Source organism: Oncorhynchus mykiss, chromosome 7, assembly GCF_013265735.2.
Source record: "Oncorhynchus mykiss isolate Arlee chromosome 7, USDA_OmykA_1.1, whole genome shotgun sequence".
NCBI lineage: Eukaryota > Metazoa > Chordata > Actinopteri > Salmoniformes > Salmonidae > Oncorhynchus > Oncorhynchus mykiss.
Window position 1 is genome coordinate 72,778,126 of NC_048571.1, and position 14,875 is coordinate 72,793,000.

Sequence of the window (14,875 nt, forward strand, 5' to 3'; positions counted from 1 at the left end):
ACATTTATAATTCATAACTGTTCAGAACTTTTATTTGTTGGACAATGAAGATTAAACCAATGTTATTGACATCCAATGCCTGGCTGTCACACATCAGCCAACTAAAGGTGGGAATCAAATGTTGGAATAAAGGGGCGAAAAATAAAAAACTCAAGCTATCAACAACTTAAGTCACCCTCAATAGAAAAGAGTTCAGATGGGAGAGACCGAAGTTACAAAAAAATAAAATAAAAAGCTTTTAAAAAAGGCTTCACCATGAAAAATGATGCTTAGCAGTAATGTACATCAGGGTCATGTATGCATACAAAAATCATCCACGCCACATGATGCTTGTTCTGGTTCAAGTATATTCACCATCAACTTCATAATTACTTCTCATGATCTTTGATGCTCATCTTCCTGACATTTTGAAATAAAACAAAACATCCTTCAAAAAAAATAAAACAAATGCAGAAAACCACATTTCATGTCCTACCAATACATATATACTGTATAAATACATACATAAATATATTTTACATACAACAGCCATAAATTTGAAAAGGGGAATATTGAGTAGGGGGGGATGGGTGGTAGTGTGTTTTAGCTCGGTGCTGTAAAATGGTTTGTCCTTCGATGGTCTGATCAGTCAAGATAGGTGGGCACGCTGCAGTATATACACTCAGACACACAACGCTGTCAGTTGCCCCAGTATGGGGAGCTGCCATAGCTGGACTTGTTGACCTGGCTCTTCTGCTGGATGCTGCTAGACTGGCCTCGCTGGCTAGGACCGCCCTGCAAACGGAGATGAGGACACCGTCACAAACTGGACATGACCATCACAAGTAAGGTACCACACTGATACACAACAAAGACATAATGGGAATATAAACCAAAGGTGGGCTATGTGATGGCTTGTGAGAGTGCAGACTTTTGTTCAAGCTGCAATTTATCTGATTGACCTAAATCAGTCTTGATTGAAGACTTGACGGGTAGATAATACTGCTTGGCTGGAACAAAAGCCTGCAACCGCACCAGCGCATTGTAGGATTGTCCACCACCATCTAACCAGTGCCGTTGTGTGGCATGTTAAAGCAAGTTTATGCAGATGAGTGTTTGAGAGGAGTGTGTGTTACCTGTCCGTCCTGAGCCAGGTGATGGTGCAGCATCTGGGAGTGGGGTTGCTGGTGGGCAGGCTGCAGGATGTGGAGGAAGGGGGCAGGAGCATAGCCCCCTGGGGCCCCTCCAGGACCCCCCAGAGCTGAGGGCAGGTTGAAGGGAGGGGGAGTCCCCGTATGGAAACCCTGCTTATCAAAGGACTGGAGAAAGACGGAAGGAGAGCAAAGTAGAGGTCAGCGATTAGGTTTCTCTGGTGGAAAACAAACATGGAGAAACAAATACCATCTCTGTTAAGCCCTGGCAAGGACTTGAATTTCAATTCTAATTGACAAGAGATTATTATTATTGTGTATCTTATCCTAGGAAAATAAGCCCTGGTGGACTAATGGGTATTGTAATGAACTAAACAAAATTTGAAATACAAACATGACTACATCAAAGATCTCACCTGGGTCTTGTTGTAAACACTGCCACTGATTTCTGGGATCCCGGTGTTGCCTGACGTCACAGAGATGCCGCCTAGCGTACGACAAAATATAAAATACTATAGTTGAAAAAAAACATTCAAATCACAGAATTACTTAAGCAATGAGTCCTGAGGTGTGGTAGTGCCTTCAGAAAGTATTAAGACACCTTGACCTTTTCCACATTTAGTTAAGTTACAGCCTTAGTCTAAAATGTATGAAATAGTTTCCCTCCCTCAATCTACACACAATAACCCATAATGACAAAGCAAAAACAGGTTAAGAAATGTTTGCTGATTTATAAAAAGTAATAAAACCTTACATAAGTATTCAGACCCTTTACTCAGTACTTTGTTGAAGCACCTTTGACAGCGATTACAGCCTCGAGTCTTATTGGGTATGACGCTACAAGCCTTCTCTGCAGATCCTCTCAAGCTCTGTCAGATTGGCTGGGAAGCATTGCTGCACAGCTATTTTCAGGACTCTCCAAAGATATTCGATCGGGTTCAAGTCCGGGCTCTGGCTGGACCACTCAAGGACATTCGGACTTGTCGCAAAGCCACTCGTGTTGTCTGGTCTGTGTGCTTAGGGTCATTGTCCTGTTGGAAGGTGAAACTTCGTGCCAGTCTGAGGTCCTGAGCACTCTGGAGCAGGTTCATCAAGGATCTCTGTACTTGGTTTCATCAGACCAGATAATCTGGTTTCTTATGGTCTGAAAGTCTTTCAATGTATTTTGACAAACCCCAAGTGTGTGGTCATGTGCCTTTTACTGAGGAGTGGATTTCGTATTGCCACTCTACCATAAAAGGCCTTATTGGTGGAGTGCTGCAAAGATGGTTGTCATTCTGGAAGGTTCTCCCTTCTCCACAGAGGAACTCTGGAGCCCTGTCAGAGTGACCATCGGGTTCTTGGTCATCTCCCTGACCAAGGCCATTCTCCCCTGATTGCTCAGTTTGGCTGGGCGGCCAGCTCTAGGAAGAGTCTTGGTGGTTCCAAACTTCTTCCATTTAAGAATGTGTTCTTGGGGACCGTCAATGCTGCATACATTTTTTGGTACTCTTCCCCAGATCTGTACCTCGAGAGAATTGTGTCTCGAAACTCTACAGACAATTCCTTTGACTTCATGGCTAGATTTACCACAACTACAATCAAGTTGTAGAAACATCTCAAGGATGATCAATGGAAACAGGATGCACCTGAGCTCAATTTCAAGTCTCATAGCAAAGGGTCTGAATACCCCCCTTATTGCTATTATAAACTGGTTACCAACTTAATTAGAACAGTAAAAAGTTATTTTTGTCATACCCATGGTATAGTCTGATATACCAAAGCTTTCAGCCAATCGGGGCTTGAACCACCTAGTTTATAATGCCTCATAAAGCATGCCAGGACAGCTTATAACACTATACTTTCAAAATAATGTATCAAATGTTATTGAAATGACAAGTTACTGACAATATTATGTATTTATTTAACCTTCATTTAACCAGGCAAGTCAGCTGAGAACCAGTTACAATTTTCAAAAATTAAAAAGACAGAAACATGGACAACTCAAGAGACAAAATAGTTCAAGCATGGTAACAATAGGGGGACAGATGGTAGGTAAGATGACAGTGAAGTGATGGGTGATGTACCTTTACCAGCACCTGTAGCAGCAGATTTGGCCTGACTCTGGGATGAGTTGCTGTAGCCTTTGCTGTAGTCCACCCCTGCTTGGCCCTGGGTCAGGTCCTCATACCCTGAGGACACCACAACAACATACTGACATCAACTCTGTCCTTTCCTCAGAGGTCGACTAGATTGTTGGTGTTTGTGTGCGTCTCGCTCGCTATCTCACTGTAACCGACCTGAGCTAAAAGTGTGCTGGCCGTAGCCGCTGGGCTGCTGCTGGAAGGGGCTTGCTGAGGGGTTACCCAGACCCACACCATGCTGTTTGGCTGGCCCTTGTCCCTGGGGCATGAACATGGTGTGGCCGTACTGGAAGGCAGCGCCGGGCATCCCGGGATAGTAGGGCAGGCCCGTGTAGCTGTAGCCCGGCGGGAGGAAGGCCTGCTGCTGCTGGCTGCTGTGGTGGCCCTGAGGCTGGGGCTGGCCTTGAGGCTGAGGGGGTTGAGGCTGGGCCTGGGTCTGGCCTTGTTGGGGCTGCTGTTGGGCTGACAAGTTGCTGGGGGGTGCAGGGGAGGTGGAGTCACCCCTGCCAAACTTTGTGACTTCACCTGCAGAAGGGGTGGGAGACATGGAGGTGTCCGCTAAGTGTCTGTGATTGTGTCGGATGCTATTTTCAAACAAATACAAAAAATTACAGGAACTTGTTTCAATAGGCTGATTCCAATAAGTTGACCGACGAGTTTGAGAGTAGCGCTGCCAGAGTTGCTTACCTGAGTAGGGGTTATTGGCGAGGCTCCCATCTCTGCCAGAGAGTGCTGTGGGGCCAGGGAATGTGATTCCATAATAATCCTGCAAAGAGGGCTTTACACAGAGAGACAGGATCAGAAAGGACATCCTAATGCTTGTCCTGTCTTTTCACAAACACTTTCATTGATTAGTGAAGGGTAAAGGGTTGAGACTCACCATAGGCAGTCTGGACTGCAGCATGTGGAGGTCCTCATAGCCATAGATCTGCTGTGGAATACACACAGGGCAAGTACAGTCAATTGGAGGAATCGTAAGTCCAGATAACAAAAGACAGATGCTTTGAAAGTAGTTTATGGGACAGGTGAGACAGTTGCACGCACGCACACTAGTGTAACTGAAACCAGATTTAGTATCACAATATTCAAATCAAATGTTATTTGTCACATGCTTCATAAACAACAGATGTAAACTTAGTCAGTGGTGGAAAAATTGTGATACTTGAGTAAAAGTATAGATACCTTAATAGAAAGTTACTCATGTAAGTGTTAGTCACCCAGTAAAATACTACTTGAATAAAAGTCCAAAAGTATTTGTTTTTTAAATATACTTAAGTATAAAAATAAAATCTAATTGCTAAAATACACTTAAGTATACCATGTTTTTTTTTTATTTTAATATACTTGATTTTACATTTTAGGGATAGCCAGGGGCACACTCCATCACTCAGACATAATTTACAAATTATGCATTTGTGTATAGTAAGTCGGCCAAATCAGAGGATGACCACGTGTTCTCTTGATACGTGTGGGAATTGGACCCTTTTCCAGTCCTGCTAAACATTCAAAATGTAACAAGTACTTTTGGGTGTCAGGGACACTTATAATACATATATAGCCAAGTATGGAGTCAAAAGTACATTATTTTCTTTAGGAATGTAGTGAAATAAAAGTAAAAATATAAATATAAAGTACAGATACCCAAAAAAATGACTCCCTGTCACTTCTTGGCGACAGGGGAGCAGTATTGAGTAGCTTGGATGAATAAGGTGCCCAGAGTAAACTACCTGCTACTCTGTCCCAGATGCGAATATATGCATATTATTAGTAGTATTGGATAGAAAACACTCTGAAGTTTCTAAAACTGTTTGAATGATGTCTGTGAGTATAACAGAACTCATATGGCAGGCGAAAACCTGCGAAAAATCCAACCAGGAAGTGGGACATGAGGTTTGTAGTTTTCAAAGCTTGGCCTACCGTATACACATTGAGATATGGATGAGGTTGCACTTCCTAGGGCTTCCACTAGATGTCAATCGTCTTTAGAAACTGGTTTGAGGATTCTACTATAAAGGAGGGGCTCATGAGACCTCTGAGTCAGTGGTCTGGCAGAGAGCCTCGGTTTCGTTCCAATGCTTTTCTGAAGACAAAGGAATTCTCTGATTGGAACATTATTGATGTTTTATGTTAAAAACATCCTAACGATTGATTCCATACATCGTTTGACATGTTTCTAAAGGACTAACGGAACTTTTCGAGTTTTGTCTGGATGAAGTGCCTGCGCCTCATGAAGATGGATTACTGGGCTGAACACGCTAACAACAAGTGGCTATTTGGACATAAATGGAACTGGAGCCAGTTCTGTCAAGTTGTGGGAAGTGGAGGTATGATGTTTTCATTAGAATGCATGCCGTCGCTTGCTTTTCAAAAGTGGCACATTTGCAAGAAGACTGACTAGCTTACTTCTGCCCCCTTAAGAAGATTCAGACAAATTACTAGACAGACACGATCCTCTCAATCTGTATATGACGTGAGACACATTTGACAGAAGTACCGAAAGTAAAAAAATAATCTAGTTTTTTATGTTGTGGTATTGAAAAAGTACCGAAGTTGTGGTATACCGTGCAACACTAATGCGCACACACACACACACTCACTCATTACCGGGTAGGCTGGCAGCAGGCCTCCTGGGCCCATGATGTACTGGTTGGGTAGTAGTGGGGGCCCTCCCTGGGACAGGTTAGGATGAGCTTTACCTGGATAATACAAGGATACACACTGCTTCTAGACAATACAGTTTCACTTGTATGCTTCATGTTTCTGGCTAACTCTGTGTGTGTGTGTGTGTGTGTGTGCGAATATATTTGTGAGTACCAGTTGAGGAGGAGAGCAGTGGTGCGGTCCTGGGGGCCGAGGAGAGGTTTGATTGGGCTGTGGTTCCATTGGCGCTGAGCCCCAGTGCTTGGCTGGCGTGTAGCCCGCTGGTGCCACCCATGCTACTGACCATACTGTTCATGTGGCTCATGGTGCCCATGATGTGAGCCATGCTGCTGTTGACCTGGTGCAGAGACTGGGCCGGGGCCTGGTGCAGCGACTGAGCCTGGGCCTGGTGCAGCGACTGAGCCTGGGCCTGGTGCAGCGACTGAGCCTGAGCCTGGTGCAGCGACTGAGCCTGAGCCTGGTGCAGCGACTGAGCCTGAGCCTGGTGCAGCGACTGAGCCTGGTGCAGCGACTGGGCCTGGTGCAGCGACTGGGCCTGGTGCAGCGACTGGGCCGGGGCCTGGCCAGTTGAGTAGGAGCCAGACGAGGGCGCCAGAGAGCTCACACTACTGTCCACACTGGTGTACTACAAAGAGAGGGATAGAGAGAGAGTTAAGGAGGAGATTGTACTCTGCATAGACCTCTCTAAAATAAATGTATGTGTGAGTGTGTGTTAAGCCATACTCACAGTGAGAGAGCTGGAGCCGAGCACTGAGGAATGACTACTGCTGCCATGACTACAAGGTAGAGAGAAGAAGACCCCTTAACTTTATCCACGTTTTGTTACGTTACAGCCTTATTCTAAAACGGATTAAATGATCCCCCCCCAATCTAAACACAATATTCCATAATGACGAAGCGAAAACAGGTTTTTAGAATTTCTTGCAAATTGATTAAAAATAAAAAACAGAATTAATGATTTGGAAAGGCACACGCCTGTCTATATAAAAAGTCCCACAGTTGACAGTGCATGTCAGAGCAAAAACCAAGCCATGAGGCCAAAGGAATTGTCTGTAGAGCTCCGAGACAAGATTGTGTGGAGGCACAAATCTGGGGAAGGGTACCAAAAAATGTCTGCAGCATTGAAGGTCCCCAAGAACACAGTGGCCTCCATCATTCTTAAATGGAAGAAGTTTGGAACCACAAAGAATCATCCTAGAGCTGGCCGCACAGCCAAACTGAGCAATCGAGGGAGAAGAGCCTTGCTCAGGGAAATTTCTGACAGAGCTCCAGAGTTCTTCTGTGTAGATGGGAGAACCTTTCAGAAGGACAACCATCTCTGCAGCACTCCACCAATCAGGCCTTTATGGTAGAGTGGCCAGATGGCTGCCACTCCTCAGTAAAAGGAACATAACTGCCCGCTTGGAGTTTGCCAAAAGGCACCTAAAGGACTCAGACCATGAGAAACAAAATCCGCTGGTCTGATGAAACAAAGATTTAACTCCTTGGCCTGAATGCCAAGCGTCACACCCAGAGAAAACCTGGCACCATCCATATGGTGAAGCATGGCGGTGGCAGCATGCTGTGGGGATGTTTTTCAGGAGCAGGGACTGGGAGACTAGTCAGGATTAAGGCAAAGATGAACAGAGCAAAGTACAGAGAGATCCTTGATGAAAACCTGTTCCAGATTGCTCAGGACCTCAGACTGGGGTGAAGGTTCACCTTCCAACAAGACAACGACCCTAAGCACACAGCCAAGACAATGCAGGAGTGGCTTCAGAACAAGTCTCTGAATGTCCTTGAGTGGCCCAGCCAGAGCCCAGACTTGAACCCGATCAAACAGAGACTTGAAAATAGCTGTGCAGCCACACTCCCCATCCAACCTGACCGAGCTTGAGAAGAGAAGATTGGGAGAAACTCTCCAAATACAGGTGTGCCAAGCTTCTAGCGTCATATCCAAGAAGACTCAAGGCTATAATCGCTGCCAAAGGTGCTTCAACAAAGTACTCTGTAAAGGGTCTGAAACCTTATGTAAATGTGATATCAGTTTTAAAAAAATTCCACATTTGCAAAAATGTCTAAAAGCCTGTTTTTGCTTTGTCATTATGGGGTATTGTGTGTAGATTGATAAGGGGAAAAAAGTATTTAAGCAGTTTTGGAATAAGGTTGTAACGTAACAAAATGTGGAAAAAGGGAAGGAGCCTGAATACTTTCCGAATGGACTGTATAAAGGACATTCATTCATTTATATATACACACCACTTGCCTTCTGCTCTTGATTTAGATATATTCACAATCAAGTATATTCATCTCAATAGATACTAGAAGTTAACTGCATTTGTAGCCTATAGTGGCAAACTTGAATTCTGTATGCATAAATTGCCTCTCACTCATGTCAATACAAGCACACATCCAAAGACGTCAAGGGAAAAGTGAGTAGATGTGTGTTACCTGCTCAGTGTGGCCAAGCTGGCAGAGGGCATGTCATGTGGCAGACTGGGAAGTGCTGAGCTGTGGGGGGGTATGGAGGAGGGCATGAGGGCAGAGGGGGCAGGAGCACTGCTGGTACTGATGCTCGGAGAGGGAGATTCTGGCTTTGGAGTGGAGGAGGCTGATGAAGCTGGGAAGAAAGAGAGACGGAGAAACAATCACAATTTAACTACAAAAGTAGCAGCACTGAATGAATGATTGATTTAATGAAATGTGTTACTTACTGTCCATCGCAGACGTCCTCACACTGTTCAGACCGTTCTGTTGAGACGAGCAAACGACCAAGTTTGTATTCTTCACTCAAGTCAACTTATCTTTATTATCCGACAGTGGGAAATTATTTTATCATACAACAACAACTGGTGCGTCTCACAATTACACAAGCCATGACAGTGTGGAAGGGTCTTATTCATTAGTGCACACCGTAGCAAAACGTTTTGCAACGGAAAATAAAAACAAACGCTTCTTATTGGACAAGTTCAGGTCGTTCCTCCATGTTTCAGTCCGTTTGGTGCCGAACGACTACGACTCCGGTGGCCTTCAATGTTAGATCGACTCACCATGATTGGTCCGGGGGCCTCTTTGCTCTGGGAGAAGGCCAGGCGTGAGTGAGGGGCCACAGGCCCACAGTCATAACCGCTTCCCAGTGAGACGAAGGGAGAAGTGGAGGAGGAGGAGGGCACTGAGGAGGAAATGGAGGAGGAGGGAGTGGAGGAGCTGACCATACCCATAGCGGAGGGGGCGAGGCTGGGCATGGCCACCGACGGGGAGTGGTAGATGGGCTCAGAGGAGGACAGAGGGAGGGGAATAGAAAGAGGGGTGCCCATAGATTCACTGGTGACAAACAGAGAAGAAGGTTTTAGTTATAAACATGCCATAAGTACAAGTACATAGTATAAAGTATTCAAATAGACTTCTAGTCCAAGGGGTGTGGTTGCATGGTCTTCAGTCTGTTGGCCACCCCTTTGATCTGTTCAGGAGAGTGCAACATAACAGAATACATATAGCTAGACATAGAATAACATAGGATTGTCTATCTGTTCTGCACAACATTTCTATCAGGCACAAAGGGGAATCACGTAAACTCGTTACTCTTCTATCTGCAACATTTAACCTAACTGAATACACCTGTGGTGGAAATTGTGACCCACCTGAGGGGTTTGGAATAGAGGTTGGTCTGGCTCTGTGGGGCGGGGGCCCTGGAGGCCACGCTGACACATGTCTCCACGGGGCCAAAGTCCGGCAGGGTGGCCTCCGAGCCAAAGTCCAGTGCTCCGAACTGAACGTTGAGACCGGGGATGTCGGCAGAGCCGGGCATTTCCACCGCCGACGAAGGGATCTGGTCAGGAGGGGAGGGAAAGCTCTCACTCAGAGTGGGCATACTGTCGGTAACATTATCATTTACAATCCTTGCATCTGAGAAGATCAGCCTGTGTAAGGATCTGCAAAGATTTGCTTATCTTGATCCCCAATACCCTCAAACGCCCTTAGCTTCTTAGTTTAGAGCAGTGCGCTACAATGCTGGGCATTGATCAAATTAAGCATCAAGACATTGATTAGATCAATCAGGTGTGTTAGATGGCGCCGGAGAAGAAGGCTGACGTTTTACGTGTTCCTATCCAATTGTGTTTTTTTGTTCGTTTCTTGGCATTGTTTAACTTATTTTGTACATAATGTTGCTGTTACCGTCTCTTATGATCAAAAATAACTTCTGGAGATCAAGACTGAGATTACTTACCATGGACTGGCAGAATCCTTTTTTTCCTTTAACGAGTGACGAGCTCGATGCGAATTATATACTGCTTTCCCGGGAAAAGCTCCAGATCCCCGTCATTTGCGTGAAGAGAAGGCGGAGAAAAAGGGGCCGGAGGGCAGTTTGCCTTCTGAGAATTCGTATGCGATTGAATAAACCCCCACCTCCTTCCATTCTGCTAGCAAACGTGAAATCTTTGGAAAATAAAATCAATGACCTACGTGGAAGATTAAACTACCAGCGGGACATTCAAAACTAATATCTTACGCTTCACGGAGTCGTGGCTGAACGGCAACGTTATCAACATACAGCTGGCTGGTCATACACTGCACCGGCAGGATAGAACAGCGGTGTCTAGTAAGACAAGGGGCGGCGGACTAGGTATTTTTGTAAATAACAGCTGGTGTACAAAACTCTGGACCACCTATACTCCACACACAAAGCGCTCCCTCGCCCTCCATTTGGCAAATCTGAACACAATTCTATCCTCCTGACTCCTGCTTACAAGCAAAAATTAAAGCAGGAAGCACCAGTGACTAAATCAATTTAAAAAAGTGGTCAGATGATGCAGATGCTAAGCTACAGGACTGTTTTGCTAGCACAGACTGGAATATGTTCCGGGATTCCTCTGATGGTATTTACAACACATCAGTCATTGGCTTCATCAATAAGTGCATCGATGGCGTCGTCCCCAGTGACCGTACGTACATACTAGAGGTCGACCGATTATGATTTTTCAACGCCGATACCGATTATTGGAGGACCAAAAAAGCCAATACCGATTAAATCGGCCGATTTTTTAAATAATTTTTTATTTGTAATAATGACAATTACAACAATACTGAATTATTTAAACTTAATACAATACATCAATAAATTCAATTTAGCCTCAAATGAATAATGAAACATGTTCAATTTGGTTTAAATAATGCAAAAACAAAGTGTTGGAGAAGAAAGTAAAAGTGCAATATGTGCTATGTAAGAAAGCTAACGTTTAAGTTCCTTGCTCAGAACATGAGAACATATGAAAGCTGGTGGTTCCTTTTAACAGGAGTCTTCAATATTCCCAGGTAAGAAGTTTCAGGTTGTAGTTATTATTGGAATTATAGGACTATTTCCCTCTATGCCATTTGTATTTCATTAACCTTTGACTATTGAATGTTCTTATAGGCACTTTAGTATTGCCAGTGTAACAGTATAGCTTCTGTCCCTAGCCTCGCTCCTCCCTGGGCTCGAACCAGCAACACAACGATAACAGCCACCCTCGAAGCAGGGTTACCCATGCAGAGCAAGGGAAACAACCACGGACTCAGAGCGAGTGACGTTTGAAACGCTATTAGCGCGCGCTAACTAGCCAGCCATTTCACTTCGGTTACACCAGCCTCATCTCGGGAGTTGATAAGCTTGAAGTCATAAACAGCGCAATGCTCGACGCACAACGAAGAGCTGCTGGCAAAACGCACAAAAGTGCTGTTTGAATGAATGTTTACGCGCCTGCTTCTACCTACCACAGCTCAGTCAGATACTTAGATACTTGTATGCTCAGTCAGATTATATGAAACGCAGGACACGCTAGATAATATCTAGTAATATCATCAACCATATGCAGTTAACTAGTGATTATGATTGATTGATTGTTTTTATAAGTTAGCACAGTTTTACCAGCAACTTACCTTGGCTTACTGCATTCGAGTAACAGGCAGTCTCCTTGTGGAGTGCAACGAGAGAGGCAGGCCGTTATTGCCTTGGACTAGTTAACAGTAAGATTGAATCCCCCGAGCTGATAAGGTGAAGATCCCATGAACGAGGCAGTTAACCCACCGTTCCTAGGCCGTCATTGAAAATAAGAATGTGTTCTTAACTAACTTGTCGAGTTAAAAATATTCAATAAAGGTGGAAAAAAAAATACAAAAATAAAAAAGAGTGCCAAATCGGTGTCCAAAAATACAGATTTCCGATTGTTATGAAAACTTGAAATCGGCCCTAATTAATCGGCCATTCCGAGTAATCGGTCGACCTCTAGTACATACCCCAACCAGAAGCCATAGAGTACAGGCAACAACCGCACTAAGCTAAAGGTTAGAGCTGACATTTTCAAGGAGTGGGACTCTAACCCGGAAGCTTGTAAGAAATCCCGCTATGCCCTCCGGCAAACCATCAAACAGCCAAAGCGTCAATACAAGACTAACATCGAATCGTACTACATTGGCTCTGACGCTCGTCGGATGTGGCAGGGCTTGCAAACTATTACAGACTACAAAGGGAAGCATAGCCAAGAGCTGCCCAGTGACACGAGCCTACCAGATGAGCTAAATTACTTTTATGCCAGCTGTACCGGAAGACTGTGTGATCACGCTCTCCGCAGCCGATGTGAGTAAGACCTGTAGACATGTCAACATTCACAAGGCCGCAGGGCCAGAAGGATTACCAGGACATGTACTGCGAGAATGCGCTGACCAACTAGCAAGTGTCTTCACGGACATTTTCAACCACTCCCTGTCTGAGTCTGTAATACCAACATGTTTTAAGTAGAACACCATAGTCCCTATGCCCAAGAACACTAAGGTAACCTGCCTAAATGACTACCAACCCGTAGTACTTACGTCTGTAGCCATGAAGTGCTTTGAAAGGCTAGTCATGACTCGCATCAACACTATTATCCCAGAAACCCTGAACCCACTCCAATTTGCATACCGCCCTAACAGATCCACAGATGATTCAATATCTACTGCACTCCACACTGCCCTTTCCCACCTGGACAAAAGGAACACCTATGTGAGAATGCTATACATTGATTACAGCTCAGCATTCAACACCACAGTGCCCTCAAAGCTCATCAATAAGCTAAGGACCTGGGACTAAACACCTTCCTCTGCAACTGGATCATGGACTTCCTGACGGGCCACCCCTAGGTGGTAAGGGTAGGTAACAACATCCGCTAATCTGATCCTCAACACAAGGGCCCCTCAGGGGTGCACGGCCAGGCACGACTCCAACACCATCATTAAGTTTGCAGATGACACAACAGTGGTAGGCCTGATCAACGACCATGACGAGACAGCCTATAGGGAGGAGGTCAAAGACCTGGCCGTGTGGTGCCAGGACAACCTCTGCCTCAACGTGATCAAGACAAAAGAGATGATTGTGGACTACAGGAAAAAGAGGACTGAGCATGCCCCCATTCTCATCGACGGGGCTGTAGTGGAGCAGGTTGAGAGTTTCAAGTTCCCTGGTGTCCACATCACCAACAAACTAACATGGTCCAAGCACACCAAGACAGTCGTGAAGCGGACATGACAAAACCTATTCCCCCTCAGGAGACTGAAAAGATTTGGCATGGGTCCTCAGATCCTCAAAAGGTTATACAGCTGAACCATCGGGTTGCATCACTGCCTGGTATGGCAACTGCTCGGCCTCCGACCGCAAGGCACGACAGTGGGTATTGCGTACGGCCCAGTACATCACTGGGGCCAAGCTTCCTGCCATCCAGGACCTCTATAACAGGCGATGTCAGAGGAAGGCCCTAAAAATTGCCCAAGAATCCAGCCACCCATGTCATATATTGTTCTCGCTGCTACCGCACGGCAAGCGGTACCAGAGCACCAAGTCTAGGTCCAAGAGGCTTCTAAACAGCTTCTACCCCTAAGCAATAAGAGTCCTGAACTAATCAAATGACTACCCAGACTATTTGCAACCACCCCCCCCCCTTTTATTCCACTGCTACTCTCTGTTATCATCATCTATGCAGTCACTTTAATAACTCTACCTACATGTACATATTACCTCAATTACCTTGACTAACCAGTGCCCCCCTGTGTATGGTCTTGCTATAGTTATTTTACTGCTGCTCTTTAATTACTTGTTACTTTTATTTCTTAATTGTATTTTTTTTTTTAACTGCATTGTTGGTTAGGGGCTCGTAAATAAGCATTTCACTGTAAGGTCTACACCTGGTGTATTCATCCCATGTGACATTTGATTTGATTTAGAACTAGGCTAAGAGCCTTAATAGCAAAGGTTGACCATTACTGACCTGCACACTGGGTGAATCTCGGAAGACTTTCCTTGATTCCCCCGTCTTTGATTCCGTGACTTCACACAGGGAATCGAGGAAAGACTTGACTTTGGTTCCTTACCTTGGAGGTGGGAGGTATCCTTCGTTTCTGAGCCTTTAGTTGAGGAACGCGGTGCTGCTGCTGCAGCGAGCTGCTGCCCTGAGGGTCCGGCCCTGCGCTGGGGGCAGGCTTGGCACCGATGGCGGCCAGGGGGGGTCCCTGGCTGGGGGAGGGGGATTGGGCTGGCGGGGGGCTGGACTGGCACGCCAGGGGCAGAGAGGGGGCGCCGTGTCTCTGGACTAGATGGCTCAGCACCAGGGACGGCTCAGGCTGCAGTCTAAACTCCCCTGGAGGGCAAAAACACACAAACACAGATCAGCCAGGCATATGGACACAAACACCACATGAAGACATATGGTCATTTATTTTTTGAAGCCATATGCCAGGTATTTGAAATGATAGATGAATTTGATAAATCTCTAATTAAATCTGATAAAAAGTGTTTGAGTGTGTGGTGGGTGTTGTTCTATCTTCGTGGGGATGTGAAATCCCACACAAGGACAGTAAAACAAGGAAGATTCTTCCCACGTACCCCACTAGGACAAAGGCTATTTTAAACTTAGGGGTTAGGTTTATGGTTAGGCCTACAATTAGGGTTAGCAGTTAGGTGTTAAGGTTAGGGAA

General features: G+C 45.3%; 1 protein-coding gene across 3 annotated transcripts in view; it reads right to left on the bottom strand.

The window, feature by feature from the left end:
• Positions 1–3: 3 nt before the first annotated feature.
• The window catches only part of LOC110528452 (ubiquitin-associated protein 2), a 28,536-nt gene continuing 13,664 nt past the window's right edge, over positions 4–14,875 (bottom strand). For all 3 annotated transcript variants that reach the window (XM_036984035.1, XM_036984033.1, XM_036984034.1), the window contains 15 exons: positions 14,273–14,538; positions 9,535–9,722; positions 8,944–9,217; positions 8,608–8,644; positions 8,345–8,513; positions 6,642–6,690; positions 6,068–6,539; positions 5,858–5,949; positions 4,134–4,184; positions 3,941–4,031; positions 3,410–3,778; positions 3,197–3,301; positions 1,547–1,617; positions 1,116–1,298; positions 4–774 (listed from right to left, as the gene is read on the bottom strand). In XM_036984035.1, the coding sequence (XP_036839930.1) occupies positions 679–774; positions 1,116–1,298; positions 1,547–1,617; positions 3,197–3,301; positions 3,410–3,778; positions 3,941–4,031; positions 4,134–4,184; positions 5,858–5,949; positions 6,068–6,539; positions 6,642–6,690; positions 8,345–8,513; positions 8,608–8,644; positions 8,944–9,217; positions 9,535–9,722; positions 14,273–14,538 (2,513 nt within the window). In that variant the 3' untranslated portion in view covers positions 4–678. The remainder of the gene's footprint in view (positions 775–1,115; positions 1,299–1,546; positions 1,618–3,196; positions 3,302–3,409; positions 3,779–3,940; positions 4,032–4,133; positions 4,185–5,857; positions 5,950–6,067; positions 6,540–6,641; positions 6,691–8,344; positions 8,514–8,607; positions 8,645–8,943; positions 9,218–9,534; positions 9,723–14,272; positions 14,539–14,875) is intronic.